The following is a 26,602-nucleotide window of genomic DNA, read 5'->3' as shown; positions in this document are numbered from 1 at the left end:
CACCCCTACAGCTGACATGGAAAGATAGTCTTTAACTGAAACCACCGGGCCCCTTCACATAGCAGACTTTGTATTTGAACAAAAGATGCTGGCCCAAAGAGCTCTCAGCCCACAGCCCCTGGCCCTGCATGCCCACCCTGACGATGCAGCAAAAGAAGGCACAAGAGAGATGCATGAAAACTCCAGGGTTTACTCAACAGTTTGATCTTTCCAGGAGCCACATATGTCTTTATTTGATGCTTGTGCTTTGTGCTTTAACTCCATCATCTCTGTGGGTCCCTTGCTCGTTACTCTCTACCTTTATTATGTTTGACAAAAGTTAGGTGAAAAAAATATATAAAGATAACTACCTAACATGAAACAGGAAATAAAAATATTTGGGGTTAAAATATCTGAGAAGGGGGTGCCTGGTTGGCTCAGTTTGTTAAGTGTCAGACTCTTGATTTTTGGCTCAAGTCATGATCTCAGAATCCTGGGATCAAGCCCTGGGTCAGGCTCCAGGCTCAGCTGAATCTGCTTCTCTCCCTCTGCCCCTCCCCCTGTTCATATGATCTCTCTCTCTCTCTCTCTCAAATAAATAAATAAATCTTTTTTATAAAATGCCTGAAGACACCTGGGTGGATCAGTTGGTTCAGCATCTGCCTTCAGCTCAGGTCAGGATCCGGGGTCACGGTATTGAGCCCCACAGAACAGGGAGCCTGCTTCTCCCTCTCCCTCTGCCTGCTGCTCCTCCTTCTTATGTGCTTTCTCTCTCTGTCAAGTGAATAAATAAAATCTTTTTAAAAATCCCTGAAAGGGTATTTTAGCGCCGCCTTCAGCCCAGGGCGTGATCCTGGAAACCCGGAATCGAGTCCCAACGTCCGGCTCCTTGCATGGAGCCTGCTTCTCCCTCTGCCTGTGTCTCTGCCTCTCTTTCTCTATTCATGTCTCTCATGAATAAATAAAAATAAAATCTTTAAAAAAAAAGAAATTAAAAAATGCCTGAAAATGAAGAGAAGCTAAAGTCATAAAAGAGATGTGAAGCAGACACCGTAATCTAAAAGCACACATTACCATTCAGCTGCATGGCTCTGGTGGCTGTTTGGCGATTTTAACTGTTGCTGTTTATTTAATTGTGATTTTGCAAAGCCTGGAACGTTGTGGACGCTTTGTCCTTCTTAAACTCCATTTCAAAGGTATATGTGTGTGTTTAAGATTAGGTATTAGAGCTGCTTTCCTTCTCCTTCCATCCCTCCTTTCAACTTTCTACCATTCCTTCCTTTCACTCCCTTTCTCCCCCTCCTTCTTCCTCATTCCTTTCTTTCTTGATTTCTTATCTTTTCTCTTTTCTTTTCTTTTATTCTTTTCTTTCTTTCTTCTTATGACCCAATAAGGATCTGATTTCCAAGGTCCAGCCATGGGACTCCCAGCGGTCATCATCATTTGCAGTGGCGAGTCCATGAGCTTTCACCCTAGCTGGAGAGGGTCCTAAAAATGGCACCGTACCCCTTTGGGAAACCATATGGGAGGTGCAATTTTTAATATCAGGCAGGTTTCTGGAAAAAGGGGAAATTATAAGCCTGTAGTACAGTCTGGGTTTTTCACAAGCTTGTGTTTAGACTTGTGCTTGTTCCACAGACAGCTCACAGGGAAGACAGATCTGGCTGTTAGAACAAGCACTAAAAAGGGAGCCATATACAGCTAAGGATGGAGTGAGGCAAGGAGCCATTATTATACATACCAGGATCTTGTCCACTTTCTGGAAGGTTGATACCCATAAAGGGCTTGGGCCTATTTACAAAATAATGAGAGACTGTGTTTGTTTATTAGCTCTTGTCTCCCTGCCAGCTCCCACTACTGCTCATCCCACCCCCAATCCAGTGAAAACAGACAATAGATTCTAGAAGAATCATTCAAAATAAAAGCCCACCCTAGCACAAAGGCCACAGTCCTTGCTGGTTGGTTTTATTCTACTCCTGAGTGAACAAATTAGGCATATCCTCAGCAGCCCACAGAATTGTCCTCTCCCTATAGACTATTAGCTTCCCTTTTTTCAAAGCATCTCTGAGTATTTTAAAAATGAACATTAAAAAAAAATCAGGGAACAATGGGCATGCAGCCAACATCTCAAAGGCAGGGATAAAATCCAAAACCTACTGCTCAAATGAATGAGTGGTCTGTGGGAACAAAAACAAAAGCAACTTAAGTGTTAAAATGGACCTCAGGACCTAGGAAAATGTCCTTCAGTCTCCTAGATAGTCATGGTCTCTCATCTTTGCATGGTGATTTTTGGGGGGGATGGGGAGAAAATCTGTCTCTTCTGTGGCCACACTTCTCTATCCCTTTTTCTTTCTTTTTTAGTTTTCTGCCTCTGTTCTTTGTTTCTCCTTCCTCACCCAACTCCCTATATTTCTCTTTTCCTTTCTGAGTTTCTCTCATCTCTTCCTCATGAACTCCCTCTTCAACAGATCTTAATATGATGTTGGATTATATTTTAAATATTTACAAATAAGTTTCTATATCCTCTATTCTTAACGTTTCATTTGAGTGAGTTGTAAAGTCTTTAATTCTCTCTGTGCTGATTATACATTATTTACACATATGTTAAGTTGTTGAAAAGATTTACAGGATTCAGACAGGTTCTGCTGGTGGCACAGCTTTAATATGAGCAGGTGGCACAAGAGAAAGATGGGTCCCAAGATCTCAGGCCTCAAGCTTAGGTGTCCTTCCATAGCTGGGCCCCACAAAACAAGCTCTCTACCCAGTTCTCAACTCACCACCAGGATGGGTGCAAACGCAGGGGCCCCAGGAAGCCTAGGCTCTGCTCCTGGTGTCACCTGTTAGAGTGAGCTGGTCACGTAGGCACATTCCAGCTACCCCACCAGCCTCAACTCTCAGAACCGTCACCTCTACCAAAACCAAGTGCTGAGCATAAATCCTGTTATTTTCACTCATCAACACTGACAAGATGGTACATTCTGCACCCAAACTCGCAGACCCATGGTGGCAAAACAACATTTATCTTCAGTCAATACATTTTGAAGTTTTGATCAGGACAGCTTCAGGAAACCTGTAGAAAGGTGTTTGGTCAACTTACACCTGCTGAGAGTAACTCATACTATGCATGCTTTCTCTTAAAAACAAAATACTTGCAACTTAAGCTAAAGTGGCTCTTTGCTGTGAGCCTGAAGTCTGTGTTTTCGGAACAGTTACCTCCCCAACTGATTAAACAAAATGGAAGGGATGAGCCACGGCAGGCTGCTCTTGCTCCCTCTGACAGGCTTCCTTCTCAGCCCTCACCTTCCACTTCATCTCCAGGATGGCCCTCTCTACCTCCTCCAGGGCTCGCTCTCTCCTTTCCACTGCCCTCTCCCTCCATTCCACTGCCCTCTCCCTCCTGAGCACCTCCTTCTCCCTCTGGCTGGCCCACAGAGCCAGGGCCCCCACCTGCTCCAGGAGCCGGGCCCAGTCGCCCTCAATACCCACGGGGAGCTGTGGCCCCTGGGGCCTCGGGTCCTTGCGCTGCCCCACCTGACCATGGCCAGTCTTCTCCAGCTCCTCTCTATGCATGCTCTTCAGATGTTTCCACAAGGCTGTGGTGCCCACGTTAACCCCAGGGCCACGACTCACCTGCCTGCCACACAGGCGGCAGGTGGCGTATTGGTTGGGGTGGTGGCCAGCGCGAACGGGGGCCAGGTGGAAATACTCCCACACCTCGGAAAACCGGGTCCCCTTGTTGTGCGGCATAGGGGTGGGCATGGTGCTCACGAAAGGGCCAACCAGCTCTCCCTTCTCACTGACCACCTCTTCCTCCTTCATCTCTAGGTCTCCCTTTGCCTTCATCCTGGTTCCCTCCTCTTCCTCGTCTTCCCGCCTCATCCTGTCTCCTCTTCTACGGCTTTCCTTGAGCCCAAAGTCTTAGCTGAACCACGGCTAAAGTGAAATGAGTAATCGGGAAGGGCCTGTGGTGACTCCTGGGGATTCACAACAATGGTCAAAGGCTGGCCACACCTGAGTGGTGTGATGTTGCCTCCTTTCCGCTTCACGGGAGAGTCAGGGTGAGTCAGAGCCACGCGAAATGGCCTCTGAGGCTCCCATGGACATTCCCCGCAGGCCCCAGATCTGGACCGATCCCTCCTTGTCTGGACCAGAAAGACAAAACAAGGTAGTCCAGAAGTTACACAGTTATTCAGTGACTTCGGTGTTCTCTACATCAACTGCCACCACGTGTGTTTCTGAATATTGAAAATTTTAGATTTTTCTCTTGATTCTCTCCTGGCCGCCTCCACTGGCTCTGTGCTCCGGGGTGCCTACAGACGGGTTTCAGAGGCTCTGAACCCTCAGGCTGCTTGGGACCCCCAGGGCTGGGGCCTCACCCCTTCCTCAGAGGAGGGAGAAGCAAGCACGGAGAGATGCTGTTGTGGGAGACACTTGCACTTCCTGAGAACTGCTGCAGTGGGCAGGCCAAGCTCTAGGTAATAAAGTTCCCAGTGTGTGGGGTCAGTTTGCCCCTAGAGAGGTCCCTCTGGGGCTGAGGTTCTAAGAATCCCGAACAGCAGGCTTAGCTATTTTCAACAGGAGGAGCTGGCTGGCACAGAGGAGAAAGAGGTGGAGCACATCTCCGCAGACTTGTCCCCCGACCGTCCTCAGCAAGTAGCTTACACTGCACCTTCCCTGGCACCGTCACCTGCAAAGCCAAGAGCTGATAAGACCTTCCCGACAGCAGCATACCCCAGGTGTTTGGCTCATTCATCCCATTGAAATAAATGGATGAGTCTATTACATTATTAAAAAAAAAAATAGCCTGACTTCTCTCTCCTTTTGGGGGGGGGTCATTTCTTAAGTGATTGAGAGCCTTATTCGTCAAACTTTGCAACCCCAAAGAGTTAGGAAGTACTCCCACCCCCAACCCCATAAGTGGATACTTACAGGCAAGCAAGGCTCTGAACTGGTCTCTGAAGGCTTTGGGGCAGGGTGAGGGCTCCTGCGTGCTGTGGGCAGTGGTTAGCTGACTCCTGCCCCCAGGAGGAGGGCACCGGGGGTTCCTGTTCCCTCCCACTTTCAGGGCCGCCTCCTTGCCAAGTGGGTGTGTCTCCACCTGCCCACACACAGATACAGACTTTCTCTCCGCCCCCCTCCACCGCTGAAAAAAGATGTTCCTGGCACAGGGCATGGAGTAAAACAATAAATAAGTCAAGCACCTACAAGTCTTCCCTCTGCTTCCAGATAACTAGATCATCTGGCCTCTTAAGCAAAGAAAAATATTTAAGCGGGGGAAAGGATGAAATTTCAGCAGAGAATCCACATGCCTCAACGACATCTGTGCTTTCAAATATTTTGTCCAATTGTCAGACCGTGAGTCTCAATTTGGGGTTTGGAAACTATGGATGTTGTAAATACAGTCAGTGGAAAAGCCAAAGAACTTGCAGAAAAGGGAAGAATAAGTGAAAGGAAGCCTCCCAAGTTTAAAGAAATATGACAAGTTAGGAGATAGATTTAAGGTTGCTGGTTATTACATTATGTAACTAGAATTGGAAAAGCTGAATTGCTATTGGCTTCTATTCTCAGTTGGAGTGAAATAAAAGAATAGTCATAGTTTAAGCAAAAATTTTATGTTTACATAAATGCTATATTTTTATATATGTATATTCAGGAAGGAGAAGCTACCAAGAGGAGACAGGAACATCTTTTTTTTTTTTAACTTTTCATCCATTTATTCATGAGAGACACAGAGAGAGAAGCAGAGACATAGGCAGAAGAAGAAGCAGGCTCCTCCTGGGGAGCCCGATGCAGGACTCAATCTGAGGACCTAGGACCTCGCCCTGAGCCAAGGGTAGATGCTCAACCACTGATCCACCCAGAGGTCCCTAGACAGGAACATTTAAAGAAGATGTCTGTGGAAGACAAATGCTTAAGTTATAGAAGAGAAGATAGAAACCACTATCTTCTATGCCAGTCCTCTATGGCAGAGTAGGAAACAGAGACAGAAAGATAAATTTCAAGTGAAGCAAGAAGGTTGAAGGGAGGAAAAACTCTAAATAGCAACGAAGAGCTGGTAAACAAATAGTGGAATGTTTTTTTAATTTTCCTTTTTCTAAACAAAAAAGCTAAAATTTTTAAATGATTTTACAGAAAGCCCTTTTAAACAGGTTCTGCCCAAACTTAGGCGAACTGAGCCTGGGCTGACATACAAATGGTCAGCGTTTCAGTATTTCGTCTGTGGAAAAAAAGGGAATGATCATTCTTACAGCCAGATTTGGATTCACTTTTCCTGACTCCTCAATCTTGTCATGCTCTGACTCCCCCCTGCTGGCTTCCCTCTGCTTTCAGGACAAGGTCCCACCCCACAAATAGGCCTACAAGCCCTTTCCATCTATCCACTACTTTCCATCACAGACTAACTGTGCAATCCAAGACCATCTCCTCCCTGTCTGCAAAATATAACTCTGTTCCATTCCCAGAGCTCACTCTTCTCTGCTCTCCTACAGAACTGCCCAAATACTTTTCACCACTTACTACATAATTATTTGTGCTATTGCTCACATATTCCATGTGTACTTAGAATAATGTGTTGGAGAAACCAATTCTTTGGTTGTCTCATGGATGTAACAGCCACATGTTAAGTGAGTGAGTGGCTTTACCTTCTCAACAGAGGAATGTGGGTGTGCACTTTTAGGTGTGTACACAGAGACTTTTGTCCGTATTAATATCATATTTTTTAAATTTAACATGTTTTTTTTTCTTACTCATTTGGAAGTTCCCAACCAGCGATAGCTTGGCTTGCTCAGCAAAACCATAATCTTGATGTTTCATAAGAGGTTTGACCTCAGTTTGAGCTAGTTTAGTCTGTGGCTTTTCAATTTTAGAGAGGCTGGGAGGAGTTCAGGACAAGAACCACATTCTGAAACAAAAATCTTGGAACATGGTCTGGAGGTGGCAGAGAGTTCTTGAAATCTGAATCACTCTGTAAAATCTGGATTCAGAGAATCCACAAGAGTAAAGCTTTTTAACATTTTTATTAACTTGACAAGAGATTTCTTCAGTAAGCCTGTCATGGATCTGCATTCCTACCACATGAATTCCTACCACATGTCCCCATTGTCAAGTATGGAATGAGTGTTACATGTAGTTCATTGTTCTTTACTGGTTAACTGGTGAATTCATCAGTTGTAGAAAATATTTGAGAAGAAGAACCAGGGTTGGTTGTATGTAAAATACATGCATCTCTTGATGAGAAAACGAATAACGATAAATGGGATTATAATTCTGCAGTGTCTCATATAAAATAATGAGGATCCGATAAGTCTTTTTTTCCTAAAGATTTATTTATTTATTTATTTATTTATTCATTCATTCATTCATTCATTCATTCATTCGAGACACACAGAGAGAGGCAGGGACACAGACAGAGGGAGAAGCAGGGTCCATGCAAGGACCCCAGTGTGAGACTCAATCCCAGATTCCAGGATCACACCCTGAGCCGAAGGCAGATGCTCAACTGCTGAGCCACCCAGGCATCCCCGAGGATCCAATAAGTCTTAATGGATATTTTTCCCAGGCTGTTGAAATAAACTATCATCTCACAAGGAGCAAATACGTGCTGCAAATAAAACATAACTGACTCTATTTTCTGGTTTTGTAACATAAGCTATCTGTTCTCACTCTTTCATATTTCAGTACAATATGTTTCACCAAGAAATATCTTGGGCTGGGACTGGGGTAACATAGTTCCCAATTGTGCTATGGACTACATCCCACCCCCTTTAGTAGTCCTGTGACTTGGTGCCTTGGTTTCTCCATCTGTCAAATGGCAATAATAAGACATGTCCTACCTGCCCTATAGGATTATTAAGATGCTAAAGTGAAAATTCAATTACATAAATTCTTTACAAGTCAAAAGTGAAATATTTACAATAATGGTTTCTGTGGTTGTTGCTACTAATAGTACTTTACATTATTTTGGGAATGGGAACAACCAAAATGTGGATATCTTTTAGCTTTTAGTGTAACAGAATATTCTTTTCTGTCCTCTACCTGTTAGAGGATATCTTTCTAGTCTTGGGCTTATATTTAATATTATTTTATTCTTCCTGTATAGAGTTGTGATCTCCCTTCTCCAGAACCTGGACTCCAGACTTGCAACATTAGTCTAGTCCAAGATTCTTCACAAATTAACCTATGAATTCATGATGTCTATGTAAGAGACAGCCTATTTGTAGTTCACATTTTCACATAACCTCTGAAAGGTAAACACAGCCTTGTTGAAGGTGGAGAAAAGCATTTCCTGCCAACTTGCCTTGTGTGAGAGTTGGCAGGGATGGAAGGGGTACCAATTTCTTCTGAATTTGCAAATAAGCCTTTCTATGGTCTGCCTTTTCTCCCAGAGAACATTTACCTGCTCCCTGAGGAATGTATTTCCCACAGCAAATCTCACGTGGTTTACTAAAGGAGGCTTTCCTCGAGGTGAAAAAAAAGGTAAGGAAGTCAGTCAATGGAAATGGATTTGGCAAAGAAAGAAAGAAAACAAAGAATAGAAACTGCCATTGCCCAAGTTGATCCTGGCATTGAAGAACAATTCTCATTCCAAGACAAACATCATCTTGCCTACCAGATGCCATTTTTGGATATCTCATCTAGCACCTCCAAGAGGACTAGCGTAGGTAGCATTTCCCAGAATTAAGAAATGCACGTGACTTCTTTTTATTTTGTAAGATTTATTTATTTTAGAGAGAGAGAGAGAGAGAGAGTACATGAGCAGGTTAGGGGCAGAGACAGAGGAAGAGGGGAAGTAGATTCCCCACTCGATCCCAGGACCCTGAGATCATGACCTGAGTCGGAACCCAAGAGTTGGATGTTTAACCAACCGAGCCACCCAGGTGCCCCACACCTGACTTCTTTAACTCCTATTTAAACACTAGTGCTTTATTCAACTATTAATAAAAGCAGATCTTTTATATGAAAGCAAAAAAAGTTTAATTCAACATGTACTCATTAATAGTTTGATTTACTTCAAATAACTTAGCACCACTGCTTTAAATCCATAAAGAAATACTTTCTACTTTTTCTTGTAAGGCCCTAAGTGGAGTGGTCTGAGGAAGACTAGAAGTAAACATAAAAGACCGGACTTTATGACAAGGAACTCCACCAAGAGGCTTAAAAATTCTTGGAGTGGAAACATACACACTGAGACAAGTTCAGGTGAGAATGTACAAAGCCACGTTTTTCAGAGGTAGCAAGCAGGCAGCATTGGCCAGAACGATCCCAGCCATTCTCTGTCCTGGACAACACCCCCTCTTCTTTCTCTTGAGTCATTTTTTTTCCCTCAAATCTCATTATGTTTTCAGCCCTAAGTCCCATAGCTCTTGCTCTATTATTATTTTTAACTGATAAAATAAAAAGTCCATATTGATTAACGATTGTAGCGATCCACTTGATTCATTTCGAGACCATTACTGGTTTTGTTATTCACTTTGAAAACAATTCACCCATAATAAGCACTGGATGCCATCCTGAAAATGCCTCATAAAGGTCTTTATAGATACGTTCTTCTGTAAGTAAGCCCTGGTCTGATGTGTCAGTTATGTTCCCAACCGTGAGGCCAGACAGCGTGGCGAGAATGCTACCAGGATACAACCATTTACTTATTTCTTTGGCAAGTAACAACCTCAAAACTAGGATTTAGAACCTGTAGTGTAAAGAAGCTATGAAGAGTTCAGAAAGCTCTGGCCTACAGTGACAGATGGCTTTACATTAATTTCCTGCTGCCATGTATGCTTTTTGGAGGTTGAGCTCACAATGGCAGTTAAACAGTTTCTACTTCTAAAGAAGACTTACAGGACCCAAAATGACAGTGGTTATAAGTCTACAGCTTATTTCAGGAAAAAGATATAATATAACAACACCATCAAAGTAAAGATATGCATCACATGTATAGATGTAGAGCAAAAGGGCCAGTGAAATCAGACATGGGTCCTTAGTAAAGGGGGGGATGACCAGCATGGCACAGAACACCTCAGAAGTGGGGAGTCAAGATGAGATTGTTTTATATTTTCCTTATGTACATCTCTGCTATGTAACCAGACTCGACAGAAACTTCCCAGGTTCTAGCCCAGATCAGGTGCAAATCATCAATCTCACTGTTATGAATAAACAATGCTGGTGAGCTAGGGCAACTGGCCCTCAGCCCCCTCAGACCCATGGTCACAAATAAAGCAACATTATGAATCAGTACATTTTGTACCTTGACCATGGATCAATACCATGTAGGAGCGTGAGCAAAGCCATTTAAGTTAACTCCAGGCCTGTGGGAATAAACTGTACAGAAGCTGTGGTTTGACCATTTTAGACTCTCTGTTACCATAAACTGAACCACCCCCAGCCATGCCCTGACATCATTTTATGGCTCATACAGAAAACATTGGTGATTGATCTTGTTTTTAATCTGTCTTGCAGAAATATACATTATTAATGAAAAGAGAAAAGACAAAAGTGGATTTTTGGAGCTGAAGTCTGTTTTGACAAGGGTGTTTGGTAATAAACCAGCCCAATCACAAAACCTGACCATCTGGTGTACGGCTCTGTCTCCAGCCCCTGGAAATAAAGTGTGGAATATCTCATCTGAAAAGATCACTTTTTCCTTGGGTGAGTTGTCTATTTCATAAGGTCAACAAGGGGTGACCAAGACTGCCATAAGCTCAGAACACTTCTAATTAGAACAAATAGAATGCTCATTATTTCCATGGTATTTTAATCTCGGAAAACTCTTTACACAACTCAGAGTTATTAAATTTCATACTATTAGAATTTTGATAAAATAATGGGACTCTGCTTAAAAGAATTTTTTCAAATAAAAAGTAGGTGATTCCTGTTTCTAAGAATTTCTAGTGAATATAGCAATTTTTTCAAATTTCATTAATAACTTTCTGTTAAAGTGCTCTATAATAAAAATTAGCACTAATATATTGATGATCAAGAAAGATTCTTAAAATCCTAAAATTCCTTCTGAGTGACTAAAAACCCTCAATTATATACAACACTTAAAATTTTAATACTTAGGAATGGATAAACCATGTATGTGATATAAATTGCTTGAGGATAAGGACTATATCTTAGTGACTTTAGTGCCCCTAGGTTGAAGCACAGAATTTGGCACATTGAAGACTTTTATGATTTGAAAATCGGTATGTAGGATCATTCTACTTATCACAATATTTGATTGACCAGAATATTCACAACTCTAAACCTGACCAAATAATGCAGATCTTACTACATAAAAGATATGAACAAATGTCTCAACAAATACAGCAACAACAGATTGCCTATAAAAAATAGAGGTCTGTAATGACAACTATCAAACATGCATATGTCACAATAAAGTAATACTTAAACAGCTTTGGTAGCCATTATTACAACTTTACAGAACCATTAACATCTTTTACCACCTTCTCATTTTCAGATACTGTAGTGTGTAATGTACTCATAAAACCAGGATAGTTTATAAGGGAAAGTGACCCTTTGTTCCAAGGCCACCTGCATCTTGGGTCGTACCCAGCCCTTTCACAAATGCAGGCAGTTGGGTCATGGGAGCCTTGGATGGGAAGGATCTATGGCTCAATGCAAATCCATCCCCACTGTTCAGAAGCAGGTGCCATCCTGAATCTGGGGCAGTGGCATCATGCCTATAATGCTGCCTCTGTATGTGTGTGTGTGTGTGTGTGTGTGTGTATATATATATACACACACACACAAATTCATCTCCCTGTGAACTTTGAGTTAATCATTCAGAAGTGGTCATGGGTTTGCACTGAAACATCCATACTCAATTTTGTCTAATTCCCTCAAGAATAGGTGCACTTCCTTTCTAGAAGGATGAACACAGTTAGGGCTATGGTCTTGGAACAGGATAAAGGAACTGGTTCTCACAAAGATTTGCCAGTAACTTCGGCAGACTCTAAGGACATGAGCTAAAGACCAAATAACCTCAAATTCCTAAGGAAAACCTTATTCTCCTCACAGACAGAACCATGTTTGAAATTCCAATCTTTTCTGATGTTAAAACTGAGCTTTTCGGGGATCCCTGGGTGTCACAGCGGTTTGGCGCCTGCCTTTGGCCCAGGGCGCGATCCTGGAGACCCGGGATCGAATCCCACATCAGGCTCCCGGTGCATGGAGCCTGCTTCTCCCTCTGCCTGTGTCTCTGCCTCTCTCTCTCTCTGTGTGTGTGTGACTATCATAAATAAATAAAAATTTATTTAAGAAATGAGCTTTTCTTGGTTTCAAGATTTTATTTTTTGAGGGCAGTTTTAGGTACAGCAACAGAGAAAAGTGTGGAGATTTCCTTTATGCCCTCCCACACACGTGCATATCCTCCTTTGTTATCAGCTACACTCACCAGAATGATTCATTTGTTATGACTGATGAACCTACACTGACACATCATAATCATCCAAAGTCCATGATGTTAAATGAACTTAAACTTAGGATTCACACTTGGTGTTCTACATTCTACAGGTTTGGACAAATGTATGGTAACATGTACCCATCAGTGGTTTAAAACAAGCCTAAATTTTAACTGCCCTAAAAATCCTCCATGCTCCACTTATCCATCCTTTACCCCCACCTCCAAACCCTGGCAACCACTGATTTTTTTACAGTCTTCACAGTTTTGTCTTTTCAGAATGTCCTATCAGTTGGAATCATATAGTATGTAGCCTTCTCAGATTGGCTTCTTTCACTCTGTAATATGCCTTTACGCTTCCTAGATGTTGTCTTATGGCTTGATGGCCTATTTTTTTTTTAGTACTGAATAGTATTCCATTTTATGCATGTACCAGTTTATATATCTGTTCACCTACTGAAAAACATTTTGGTTGCTTCCAAGTTTGGGCAATAATGAATAAAGCTACTGTGAACATCCATGTATGAGTTTTCAACTCCTTTGAATGAATACAAAGGGGTAAAATTGCTGGACCGTAGGTAAGAGTATGTTTAGTTTTATAAAAAACCACTCAAAAGTGACCCTACCATTTTGCATCCCTGCCAGCAGTGAATGAGAATTCCTGTTGTTTCACATCTTCACCAGAATTTCATATTGTCAGTGTTACGGATTTTGGCCATTCTAATAGGTGTGTAGTGGTATCTCATTGTTGTTTGAGTTGGATTTCTCTGATAACATACTATGTGAAGCATCTTTTCATATGCTTATTTGCCATCAATATATCTTCTTAGTGAGGTGTCTATTTGACCCTATTGTTAATCAGGTTGGTTAGTGTCTTACTGTCGAATTTTAAGAGATCTTCGTATATTTCAAATAATAGTCCTTTACCAGTTGAGTCTTTTGCAAATATTTTCCTCCCAGTCTGTGACTTGTCTTTTCTTTCTCTTGAACTATGCTAAGTTTTAAGATCAGAAAATAATGAATAATTTTAGGATAATAAGGAAAAGCACTGATCCTGTTACCCAAAGCATACCATAACTCCAATTTTACAGGACACCCCTTGATCTAGTATAATTTTAGGTTCTGAGCAGATGGTTATTTTTAAATTGTCAAATGAATTTTTGTCCTTTATGATCAAATATTAAAGATAATAAATCTTGAGGAGTTCGGTTTCCCAAAATTATAGATTACATCTGGTCACATTCTAGCATGTATCTTTGGGAATGATTTAGAAGATGCAGCTGAGACTCTGTAAAGCCATGTCATCACTGGATCATACTCCCTTACTTGTTGTATGTTCTTAAACACTTACTTCCAAACATGCTTTCTGCTTGTGGTCGTACTGCTGGGTGCCTTATGAACTCTGGGAAAACTTTTGATGCCTGTGCAAGAGTTATTGCTTTATCAAGCCATTAACTGTTGACAGATATTGAGATGAAAATACAGAAGAAAACCCTAAAGTAAAGAAATTTTGAGAATATTACAGAGCAAAAAGGAGATTTAGTGAGAGGAGAGGAGCTTTTGCTCCACTTTATTCCCAGAGAAGAATTGGAAGTCTACAAGCTGTTAGTCTTCAGAGATGCTCCCTTCCCCACCTACCTCACATCTCCCAGAAAGTTGAAAGGTTCAGTGATTCTTATTCTAGTAAACTCAGACAGGGAAAGGGGTCAGGATCGGGTGATCAGTGGCTCATCAGGCAGCTGTTTGAGTACCAGGCCCTGCAGATCCTGTGATTCAACAATAAATATATATATTTTTTAAGTTCTTTCCAAAATATCCTATCTTGCTACTACCAAACCCCAAGTCAAGCTGCCCATCGCTCAATAGGCCAATACTCAAAAGAGGAATTTTGATTGGAAAAGTCTGTGAGATTTATTCAGGAGACTGACCACCTGGGCAGGAGGCAGATTTTTGTCCAAAAGCCAACTCCAAGGTCTCTGCCTGGCCCAAGGATTTTTCAAAGGATTCAGAGCAGTTAATTAATAAGGGACTGCAATGTTCTGTTACATTTCTTGATGATGTGTAGACTTGGTGGTCCCAGCTAGAGATGTTATCTCCATACTGGAGGGTTGTACAAAGGGGTCTGCTTCCTGTTTCAGGAGATATAAGAATACTCTATTCTTTCTAGGAAAGAATGCAAGATCTACAGATACTCAAAGGAAAATCTATCACATGGCCTAAGGACATTTGCTAAAGTTTAAAGACAACTAGTTAGCCGAAGAGGCCAAGGTAGCCTTACTGCTAGCCTAGCTTATCAGAATATCTAAAATTGTAGTACTGTACGGTCAAATTTTTGGCATATACAAAGAGCTGTCTCGTTTTGAAGTGGAGGGGATTTTTTTTTAAAGCAAAAGTTGACTGCAAATACCCATTTGGGATAGAAGGAGAGTTAGGGATTGATAAGCCATGTGTGTTTGAGTGTGCGTGTGTATTTTGGGATGTGGAGAAAGGATTAAAAAGAGATATCTCAATAATGGGGCAAGAGAACCACTGAATATTGAGCCAGCATATGCCAAAGACTTCCTATTTCATGATTTTTCTCATGCCCTGACCGATCCTAGGGATCCTAAGTCTCAGTTAAGAACTTTAATAATGCACAGCAGTCACCTAAGGATATTGTTAAAAAAAAGCAGATTCTGATTCATTAAGTTGAGGTGGAGGGGCAGGGCCTGAGATTCTACATTTCTAACAAGCTCCTAAGAGGAACCATGGGCCACATTATGAGATGCAAAGACCTAGCAGGGCCTGGAGTTTGGTTCATTTCTAAGTAGACCAGCTAAGAGCTGATTGGAGTTCTGAGGAAGCCCTGGACCTGACCAGCTGCTCTGTGGGACAGACAGACACCTGGCCATTGCTGCCTATGAGAGTGGTCCTGAGCACCCTGCCTGGCCTACTGCAGAGGGGACACACTCAGGAACAGATGAAGTTGCTTTAGGCCAACAGCTTAATCCTATACAACACGAAGGCAAACGCAATGGTCTGAAAACTGGCTGACACATGTTTCTGCTAAATTCTGCATTTGAGTTTTGGGAAAAAGTTTTTTTTTTCTTCTGTTAGGTTTTAGCCACTTCTTTCTACACCCCCTCAGTTTTGTTTTGACCAAGGCAGAGTTTCTACTTTACAGGACAGTCTGAAACCAGAAGCCTCCCCCCACCTCCTTTTTTTTTTTTTTTTTTTTTTGCTGCAGGTTTCATGTTGAGAGCTATGCATCACTTTTCTTACAGCGCAAAGAGTTCATCTTAAAATACAGATCTTGCAGTAGGAACTTCCTAATATGCTGTAAGGATGTGTGTGCCAAGAACCCCTCAGATTACAAAGCTACGTGGGTGTTAAATACAGCAGAACAATAGCTTAAAATAGAAATATTCAATAAATGAAAAATAAAGATTTCCCATTGTAGAAGTCTAGGATTAAGCATAACCTATTGACATCTTCTTTTCCAGGAGTCAGCAAACATTTTCTGTTTTTATCTACCACGTAGTAAATATCTTATGCTTTGTGGATCATCTGGTCTCTACCATAATTACTCAGCTCTGTCACGGAGGACACAAAAACAGCCATAGACATTATAGAAACAAATGGACATGGCTTTGTTCCAAAAAAACTTTATTTACAAACGTAGGCAGTGGGTGGAATTTGACTTGCGGGCCATAGTTTGCCATTCTCTGTTCCAATCAGTCTACAGAGAAAAACACCTAGGCATTGTTTTTTCCAGGCCCGTGCTCATTAAGGTTACTACTTTGGAAGATGATCCTTATTATGCATCGGTGGTCAGATATGTACTTAAAGTCGGTCTTCTCTCTTTCAGTGGATAGGAGGAACCCATATGCATTCATTCATCCACTTGCATTTGCCAGAAACCAGAAATACAGTGAGGAGCAACACTAATCATTTCTCTTGAGGGATATACTGATGATGTAGAGTAAAAAGGCCTTTGCTAAGTTAAACACTGAGGACTAAGAGCACATCACAAAGATCCTAAGGATTCTTCATGTTTGAGAAGGTGCCTACCAGGCAGTTTGCGGTGGGAAAGTATAAGGAAGCAGCATGCACAGAAAGCAAGAATCCATGGAAAATTGGGTTGAAACATCACCTGTTGGATTGAGGGTATGATTTGAGATATAAAAGATGATAGGCCGCATCGGGAAATGAAGTGGGGAGTGAAATGGGGGGAAAAAATAATGATTGGATTTGAATGTCATGCTGTAGTGTTCAAACATGTTTCAGATGGTTTGGGTGGAAGAAGGTGGTCATTCCGCTAACCTATTTGTCTACTCTCCAGGTAACTTTCTCCCCACCCCACACCTACCTCCTCAGAGCTTAATACTTAATAGCAAGGGATCACTTATATGATAACAAGTCAGAGCCAGCTGCAAGCATCACCTACAACCAACAGCAATAACAACATTACCAACACTGAAAATAAAATCTAGAAACATCTCGGTTAAAAACACAAATCCCTTCCAATGTGCTATGTGCTATCAGGTGACAGCTTATGTAATATATACTTTTCTCTTAAAATAAATTATAGAATAGAACCAATAGTATAATTTATAATTAAGTGTCCAGATAATTGACACAGCTCATCAGATGTGTGACACTATACCCAATGTCACTGTATCTAGAAAAATCACAAAATCCCCTAGCCTCAAAATCATTTAACCATATTTACCCCAGACCTTCCTAAAGTCAGTAGATCCTCTGGCATTTGTAAATTATTTTATACTGATAATAGGGCTATTTTCCAGTTTCATAATGGGAGCTTTAAGGAATTGACATAAATGTCTAGTATGATAAAACAATATAGTCTAGCCCCTCCTTCATCCCTACCTGCTCCTGACACAGAGAAAGAGAAAAGTTACAGCAAGATAAAAATGTTCTGACAAAAATAGGCGTTTTAGAAAAAGCAGTAATCACACCATTCATCTTAGGCTCATTGATGTTACTTCCAGTTGGATAGTTACATCGTTTCTATCCTGCCAATAAAATTTTGCAGGCTCAGAATTTGTAAATTGTATGATTACTTCTCAAATGCTGTGAAATATTAGCTGCTGTAATCGTTTCACCAGGGCTTGGCTAAATGTTATATTCTTTCAGGAAGCTTCCCCTGACCTTCCAATCTTGTCTGATGCCCCTTTTTTGCATCTCCTGGTGCCCTACATGCAACACAATGCCTGGCTCCCTGCCTATTATCGAAGCATCTGGTCCTTAAAGACAGCCTGATATCTTCCACCACATATCGCATGACCTTGCATGTAACGGCCCTTCCATAATGATTTCCTGGATGAATGGATAAAGTTGTGGGGGAAGTTAAGTCAACACATCATCTTTCTATTACAACATTTTGTTCATCATTATTGTCCATTTCATCCTTTCAGGCTCCGTGAAACCCTCAGCAGATCCTCCACTTGAAGGAGTCACATCTACCCTTGGCACCCAACCCTCTCCAGTCAACAGCGTATCTCCTACAAGTAAGAAAGTTTTCACAGGGTCTTACTTTCTTCTTTTTTTAATTTTTTTTTATTTCAGTGTGGTTGACACACAATGTTACGTTAGTTTCAGGTGTACAACATACTGATTCAACTCCTCTCTGTGTTATGCTGTGCTCAGCACAATGGTAGCCAGTGTCTGTTGTCATACAACACTATTAAAATACCACTGTGTTCCCTGTGCTGGGCCTTTCATCCTGTGACCTATCCCTTCCATCACTAAAAACCTGTATCTCCCACTCCTCTTCACCAATTTTGTCCATTCCCCACCCCCTTTCCTCTGGCAAACATCAGTTTGTTGTCTGTATTTATAGATCTGATTTTGCTTGTTTGTTTGCTTATTTATCTGTGTTTGGTTTTAGAGTCCACATGTAAGTGAAATCATATGGTATTTGTCTTTCCCTGTCTGACTCATTTCATATAGCATAGTACCCTCAAGGTCCTTCCATGTTATTGCAAAAAGCACAATCTCATCCTTTTTTAAAGATGCATAATATTACATCTTCCTTATCCATTCACCTATTGATAGACCCTTGGGTGGCTTCCATATCTTGTCTATTGTAAATAATGCTGCAGTAAACAGAGGGGTACATATATCTTCTTGAATTTACTTTTTCTTTTTTTTAAGATTTTATTTATTTACTCATGAGACACAGAGAGAGGCAGAGTCATAGGCAGTGGGAGAAGCAGTCTCCCTGTGAGGAGTCTGATGCAGGACTCGATCCCAGGATCTAGGGATCATGATCTGAGCCAAAGTCAGATGCTCAACCCCTCATTTTCTTTTTTTTTTTTTTTTTAATTTTTATTTATTTATGATAGTCACAGAGAGAGAAAGAGAGGCAGAGACACAGGCAGAGAGAAGCAGGCTCCATGCACCGGGAGCCGACGTGGGAATCGATCCCGGTCTCCAGAATCGCGCCCTGGGCCAAAGGCAGGCGCCAAACCGCTGCGCCACCCAGGGATCCCAACCCCTCATTTTCTTTCAGTAAATCCCCAATGGTAAAATTATTGGATCATATGGTATTTCAATTTTTATTTTTTTCTTCATACTATTTTTCCACAGTGGCTGTACCAATTTACATTTTATTAGTGCACGAAAGTTCCTTTGTCTCCACATCTTCTCCAGCATATGTTATTTTTTTTTTGTTTTTTATTTTGCCATTCCGACAGGAATAAAGTGATATCTCAGTGTGCTTTTGATTTGCATTTCCCTGTATGTCTTCTGTAGAAAAAAATATCTGTTCGGGCTTTCCACCTGTTGCTTTTTTTTAATTGGATTGTTTGGGTTTTTTGGTGTTGATTTGTATAAGTTTTTTATTTTGTTTTTTTACATTTTTATTTTAATTCCATTTAGTTAACATACAGTGTTATATTAATTTCAGGTGCACAATATAATCATTCAACAATTCCGTCCATCATCTGGTGCTCATCATAAGTGCCTTCTGTAATCCCCATCACCTGTTTCACCCATTTCCTCACCCACCTCCCCTCTGGTCACCATCAGTTTGTTCTCTATAGTTAAGAGTGTTTCCTGATTTCTCTCTTTGTCTTTTTCTGTCTGCTCATTTGTTTTGTTTCTTAAATTCCACATGAGTGAGATCATATGGTTTTTGTCTTTCTCTGACTCATTTCACTCAGCATTATACTCTCTACTTCTGTCATATTGTTGCAAATGACAAGATTTCATTCTTTTTATGGCTGAATAATATTCCATTATAAATGTCATATCTTATTTATCCATTCATCTGGATTAATGGAAACTTTGGCTACTTCCATAGTTTGGCTATTGTAAGTAATGCTGTCAACATGTGTTATCCCTTTGAATTTGTAATTTTGTGGGTTTTTGGTAAATATTCAGGAGCACAATTATTGGATTATAGGGTGGTTCTATTTTTAATTTTTTGAGGAACCTGCATACTGTTTTCCACAGTGGCCCTACCAGTTGCATTCCTCCCAGCAGTGCATGAGGGTTTCTTTTTCTCCACATCCTTGCCAACACTTATTACTTGTGTTTTTTTATTTTAACCATTCTGATAGGTGTAAGGTGATATTTCATTGTGGTTTTGATTTGTATTTCCCTGATGTTGAGTTATTATGAGCATCCTTTCATACATCTATTGGCCACCTGGATGTCTTCTTTGGAGAAATGTCTATTCATGTCTTCTGCCCATTTTTTAATTGGATTTTTGGTTTTGGGGTGTTGAATTTTATAAGTTCTTTAAATATTTTAGATATTAACCTATTTCTGGATATATCATTTGCATATATCTCCTCCCGTTTAGTAGGTTGACTTTTTGTTTTGTTGATGGTTTTCTTTGTTATGCAAAAGCTTTTTATTTTCATGTAGTTCAAATAGTTTATTTTTGCTTTGTTTCCCTTCTTTAGGAAACATATCTAGAAAAATGTTGCTACTGCCTGTGTTCTCTTCTAGGATTTTTATGGTTTTAGGTCTTCAATTCATTTTGAGTTTATTTTTCTGTATGGTGTCTGAAAATGGTTCATTTTCATTCTTTCACATGTAGCTGTCCAGTTTTCCTGGCACTATTTGTTGATATGTTTCCCATTGTATATTCTTGCCTTTTTTGTCATAGACGAATCGACCATATAAACATGGGTTTATTTCTGAGCTTTCTATTCTGTTGTACTACCTATGTGTCTGTTTTCATGCCAGTATCAAACTGTTTTGATTACTGTAGCTTTGTAGTGTATTTTGAAATCTGGAATTGTGATATTTCCAGCTCAGTTCTTAAGTTGTTTTGGTTATTTGGGCTATTTTGTGGTTGCATGCAAGTTTTAGTATTATTTGTTTTAGTTCTGTGAAAAATGGTGTTTGGTATTTTGATAGGGATTGCACTGAGACTGTAAATTGCATTGGACAGTATGGATATGGATATTTTAACAATATTAATTCTTCCAATCAATGAACATGGAATCCTTTCCTTTTATTTGTGTCATCTTCATTTTGTTTCATCAGTGTTTTATAGTTTTCAGAATACAGGACTTTCACCTCTTTGGTTAAGTTTATTCTTAGGGTTGAGGTTTTTTTGGTGCAATTATAAACAGAATTGTTTCTTAATTTTTCTTTCTGAGACTTCTTTATTAGTATATTGAAAAGCTATTGATTTCTGGGGATTAATTCTGTACCCTGCAACTTTATTTAATTCATTTATACTTCTAGTGGATTTTTGATGGAGTCTTCAGAATTTTCTCTATATATTGTAGCATGTCATGTTTAGCTAGTAACTGCACTATTTTATTTTCCATGAAGTATCCAACCCTTTAACCAAGCAGATTGATAAAGAAGATATTTCCAGAAGATCTGTATGATTCATATTCTTTTATTATCTATAACACTTAAGGCAAACATATTAAGTACTATTCTCATGGCTTTAAAGAGTTAACATAACTTCCAAAGCCCTTCACTTAAAGCCCTGGCAAAATTAGAGTCAATAAATATGCAGTGAGAAATTTAAATTCTGTATTTATTATTAAATAGGTTAATAAATTGACAGTCTTCCTCCACAACTGTGCTCTCAGTGGGGTGTTTAAGAAATTGGTTATAAATGGGCATCCTGTGGACCAGATGTAGTTAGATAGTTTTAAATTTAAATTTGTTCTGGTTCAAATTAATTTTGACAAAGTTGACTGGTGAGGTCTATGAATTCAGCCTCCCAGTGGCATTATTAATAATGGAAGCCAGGCTGGGTCAGTGTTACTATGGCAAAGGGATAGCAGTGACTTTCAGAAGGTCACATTGATGCAAACAAATAATAAATTCCCACATTTATGGCCTTTATGTTTAACAAAGAACCATGGTTACTTTCTTTAGTATAAAAAAATCTATATTATATGTAGAGGAGAAGTACAGTTCTGATTTCTTGTTTAATTAAAACTATCAATTTTAGCTCAAAATGAGAACCGAAAATGAAATAAAACAAAAGCAGTCAGGAGAAATGAACAATTCTTCCAGCCTGTAGCCTTTTGGCATGTAGCCTGCAGTCACTGTCACAGGTTGAAACCTCTCAGAAAATGAAGCTTGTGGCAGGGTGAGAAATGTCTGTAAATCACCTATCAGAAATTTTACATCCATCTGATTTTTCTCTAGATCTTAATGTTTTGTGATTTTTGTTGGAAGCCACTTTTTCTTCCACTTTGAGCTCATCATGATGCAGCAATAAACTCCAGTAGATTATATTATTCTTCATTAAACAAATATTAACAGTCAAAAATAATACCTTAAATTTCTTTAGTATGCTACATATTATCCAGTTATCCAGCACTACCTAACCAATTACCCCCCCGCATTAACAACTTTTAAAACATATATTGTCTTACATGATTTGGGGGTCAGAAAGCCAGGAGCAGCTGAGCTGGGTGGTATGTTTCAGGTCTTTTCATGAGGTTATAGTCAAGTGGGGTTGGCTAGGACTTTGGTTATCTGAAGCCTTGTCTGGGGCTAAAGGTTCTGCTTCCAAGTTTGAGCATGTTGTCAGAGGCCCTAGTTCCTTTCCATATGGTTTCTCACATCATGGCAGCTGCCTTCCCTCAGACCAAGGAAATAAATAGGATAACTAAGAAAAAAGTTGCACTGCTGTTTTATTGCATAGCATTATTTTGCTTTATTGCACCTGTTAGAAGCGAGTCACTAAATCTAGCTCAGACTCAAGAGGAGGAGAATTAGGCTCCACTTCTTGAAGGGAAGATTATCAAAGAATTTGTAGACAAATTAAAACCACCATATCCTGTCATTTAGAAAATATTTGCACATAAAGTGCAATGCGGTTTGATCTTTATTATGAGAGGCAGACAGAGCAAGCATTATCATCCCCATTTTCCAGATGAAGTCACTACGATGTTGAGCTTAAATGATCACACAACTAGTAAGTGGCAAAGATTAGTATTCAAAACCACAGTCTTATGACTCAAATCTAGTTCTTACCACATTTGATATCAGGTTTTCTCCAACTGGTCTGAACACTTCGGGAGGACAGAGGACATATGCCTAGCACAGAGTAGACGCACAAAAGTACTAGTTGGATAAAAGGATAAATAAAAGAATTAATGAGAATACTGTTCCTTCACAATATAAGTGTCATTTACTAGATTTCTTTAAAAAGAGATGATCATTTGTTTCTGCCTTTAAAAAGTTGCTGTATACCTGGGAAGAGATGATATGTGCACATGAAAATGGCAATTCAAAATAGTAAGGTGAAAGGTGCTACATCTTATAGAATTAAAATCCTCAGGGAGAGGTACAGACTAGCAAATTTTGGACTTTGAATAAGGAGATGTCCCTATGGGTTCTTGGAGTCAGGAAATCTCACCAAAGAGAGGAAATAAGATGACTGACCCTTTAAGTATGTGCTGCATTTACTTGACTCAATTGAGAGCTTAAAAAAAACATTCAAAGCAAAGAGAACAAAGTGAGTAGTTGTGCCTTGGCAAGGATGTTTGTGGGAATTTGAGAAAATAATAGTAGATAAGCTTGGGTCAAGGATTGCGTAGCAGCGAAGCAGGGGAAAAGATTAGAAAATGCAGAATAAAGAGAGCCTTAAGCCCCATCCTAAGAATTCTCAGTGTTATCCCTTAGGAAATGGGGCTAGCAGCCCAATAAAAAATTTTTTTTAGAAATGAAGTTATATAATTCACTTACCAACTATTTATTAAGCACTTACCATGTACCAGGTATTCTTCTAGGTGCTGGAAATGCAACAGCGACCAAAGGAGAAAACAACTATGCCCTCATGATGTTAACATTCTGTTAGTTGAGAGCAGAAATGAATTTCTTCCAGCTGAGTTTTCCATGGGGTTAGTTGACATACATTAAATGCATCCATCACACCAAATACAATTCCTTTTCTCTGAAGAAATTCAGGGAAAGGAAAAGGATATTTGTTACCTTAAGGGGTCTTTCTTAGAAGATAGCTCTAGTGTTAGAGAATACGGTCAAATGAACGTGTTTGCTAAAAAGCAGGGGAAAATTGTTACTTGATCTACTATCATACTAAGGTGATATGGTTGAGAAATCTCTGGGGAGTCACAGAGCTCCTTAAAATAAGATCCTACTACACTGAACCTCAGGACTATCTTAGATCAGTGGTTCTCACCAGGGAAATGTTGTCATCCTCCCTCTCAAGGTCATGTGGCAGTGTCTGGGGACATTTTTGGTTGGGGATGAGTGCTCCTAGCTAAAGCAAGGTTGCTACGTATTATATAGCACAGAACAGGACAGCCTCCACAACAAAGAATTATCTGGTACAAAATGTTAATGGTGCCAAGCTTGAGAAACCATTTTAGATCAAGACTCAGGTATAACAAGACTATCTGTTGCTCACTCTACAAATTGTGGACCTCTATCAAAATAGTAATAATCAATTATGTTTGAAACAATTTTCAGTCTAAAATGTCAAAAAATGTTAAATTAATGGCTCTTTTAGGCTAAATAAAACTTAAGAGTAAACATTGAATTACAACTGAAAAATCCAAATTTTGCCTTGTAAATCTGGAGGGTAATTGTGAAATCACATGATGACTAGCTGCCTCATGTCTCAGAAGCTAAAAGGATTCACCCTTTGTGTTCTTTTAAGAAGGAGGCAAGATGGAACATGTCATGGGAACCAACTTCAAAAGGGTATGGTTTCATTCCAAATTCTAAGATGGAATGCACTATATAATTCAGCCATAATTATTAAGCTACATGTCTTACTGCAAACATCCAAGTTTGTATTTTTTTCTTTCTCAGCAAAAGGATATTTTTAAAATAAATGTAAGGTAATGGAAACAATATTCTTTGACTAGAGAAGGGGAACTTTATAATTCATAACAAACTGCAAGAGTTACTACCCAGGATGCCCAGAGCAAGTCAGCCTCAACTGCTGGGTATTTTGAGGCCCAGCTGCAGAATGCAGCCCTGTCCTAGGAAAAGACATGAGGCTGACAAGCTAAATAGGAAGATAGGAAAGCTGGTGGGATGGAACAATCAGAAACAACTGACCAATATCAGGTGTGGCAACCCATAACTCAGGGGCTCCTGTTGCTCTGAGTAGCACCCTATGCCTTCAAACCCTGGGTCTGAACTGGCTACAGGGTGTGTAACTGAAGAGAACAGGCCTCAGAAATGCCAATCCCAATGGTGCCAATCATCCAAGACATTCATCATTCAACAAATATACATTGGGTGCCTACAAAGTGCCAGGAACTTTAGAGGTGCTGGACCCAGTTGCACGGGGCTCACACTGTAGCATGACCTACTTGCCTACCTTCCCATTTCATTGTCCACGAGGCTAGAGGCCTTTTGTCTCTGCCTCTGATTTTTATGTCCCTTGAACCTGATGGTGTTGGTTTTGATATTTAGCCTTCTCTAAACCTTTAGCTCATCCTCACAGTCTAAATCTTTCTACTCCTGAACACTTCAAATAAAATATCAGGTCCAATGTGACTCTAGCCATTGGCTAACTCTCCAAGTAAGGACACTTGGTGCTCAATGGGTGGGGATCAGACTTGGAGGAGTACAGACTGAAGGAACAGCTGCCCAGGGGATGCAATGAAACTATTGATTTGTGAGAAAGCATGTAGAATGGCTGGGGGGTTATACGGGAAGATATGCCGTTGGACAAGATTGTCAAATACAAATCATGGGGGAAGCAGATCAGAAGATCAGTCACAGGTTGGGATGTTGAGTTTTAAAGTAAGAGGGGGATCTAGAGAAAGCCTGCCGGTTAAAGTAGATGAGTGCTAGGTAACAGAGGAGGCCAGAAACAAGGAGGTCTGCACAGAGGTCTGGAAGGAAATATATAGACACAGATGGAAGAGAGATGAGAGACAGACCCTCAGGCAATCCTCCTGAGTAAAAAAATAAAATCAAATGAGTGTTGGGCATGAGAAGGTGAGCAGAGGGAGTGCTGCCAATGCTTGTGGGGAGGGCCACAGCTTGCTGCAGTGAATTGGAGCCCTGTAAAGATGAGCTCCTGTTACAGGCTAAGGATTTGGTCTGGAATAGAATGCCTACAAAGAGCCACCATGGCTTTCTGAGTACGTGAAAAACATGAGTGAAACAGAGGTGATGTGTATGATAAGCAGTAGCAACAAGAACAGAGAGTAAGAAGACCAAATGATGCAGAATTCAAGTGATTTTTAAGTGATCAGGGTCTGAACTAGAGGGGGCATATATAGAAATGGAGACGACTACCAACAGAAGCCTCGCCATTGTCTGCCTAAATAGGAGGGATAAAAGGTTTTTAGAAGAGTGTTGTATCAGGTTTTTTCCCTAGGAATTATCAAAATTTTTAACCAGCTCCCTTGATTAAATTATAGTATTAAGCAATAATATTAATTTGCTAGTTTTTGAGTGCCTTTGATGTACCTGGCTCCATTTTAAGATGGTAAATATATTATCTCATTTAATTCCCCAACAACACAATGCTACAGGCACCATCATTATCCTCATTTTACAGAGGAAGATACCAAGGCACATAAAGGTTAAATCACTTAACCAAAGTCATGCAAAAAGTGCAAGATCCAAGATTGAACCCAGACCAGCTTCAGAGCTTGAGTCCTACTGCCTCTGACAGTCAGGATGAGTGCTCAAAAAATGTCTTTAGACACTGAATAAATCCAGTCCTGTGTCAAGCTGGTATAGCTGATATGAAAAAAGTCAACATGACAGTTGTGCCTATATTAATCTCTCTCTTCTCTGGAT

General features: G+C 40.3%; 2 protein-coding genes and 1 long non-coding RNA gene across 12 annotated transcripts in view; 1 reads left to right on the top strand and 2 right to left on the bottom strand.

The window, feature by feature from the left end:
• The window catches only part of CD96 (CD96 molecule), a 94,216-nt gene that overhangs the window by 36,140 nt on the left and 31,474 nt on the right, over nt 1-26,602 (top strand). For 5 of the 10 annotated variants that reach the window (XM_077884649.1, XM_077884640.1, XM_077884641.1 and 2 more), the window contains 4 exons: nt 8,364-8,454; nt 9,052-9,177; nt 10,432-10,620; nt 17,794-17,886. In XM_077884649.1, coding sequence (XP_077740775.1) covers nt 8,364-8,454; nt 9,052-9,177; nt 10,432-10,620; nt 17,794-17,886 — 499 coding nt within the window. The remainder of the gene's footprint in view (nt 1-8,363; nt 8,455-9,051; nt 9,178-10,431; nt 10,621-17,793; nt 17,887-26,602) is intronic. The other 5 variants (XM_077884648.1, XM_077884645.1, XM_077884644.1 and 2 more) reach the window with 1 other exon arrangement.
• Nucleotides 1,290-5,030, bottom strand: ZBED2 (zinc finger BED-type containing 2). Its single transcript, XM_077883876.1, has 2 exons — nt 4,909-5,030; nt 1,290-4,666 (listed from the first exon to the last, which is right to left on the bottom strand). Exon 2 carries the CDS (start codon nt 3,856-3,858, stop codon nt 3,205-3,207), a length of 654 nt encoding a protein of 217 aa, XP_077740002.1. The 5' UTR covers nt 3,859-4,666; nt 4,909-5,030; the 3' UTR covers nt 1,290-3,204.
• LOC144305622 (uncharacterized) lies at nt 22,566-24,485 on the bottom strand. The gene is made up of 3 exons (XR_013372649.1): nt 24,376-24,485; nt 23,580-23,765; nt 22,566-22,933 (listed from the first exon to the last, which is right to left on the bottom strand). It is a non-coding gene; the product is annotated as an uncharacterized LOC144305622 (long non-coding RNA).

Source organism: Canis aureus, chromosome 35 (assembly GCF_053574225.1).
Source record: "Canis aureus isolate CA01 chromosome 35, VMU_Caureus_v.1.0, whole genome shotgun sequence".
Classification (NCBI taxonomy): domain Eukaryota; kingdom Metazoa; phylum Chordata; class Mammalia; order Carnivora; family Canidae; genus Canis; species Canis aureus.
This window is presented reverse-complemented; position numbering and strand designations above follow the sequence as displayed.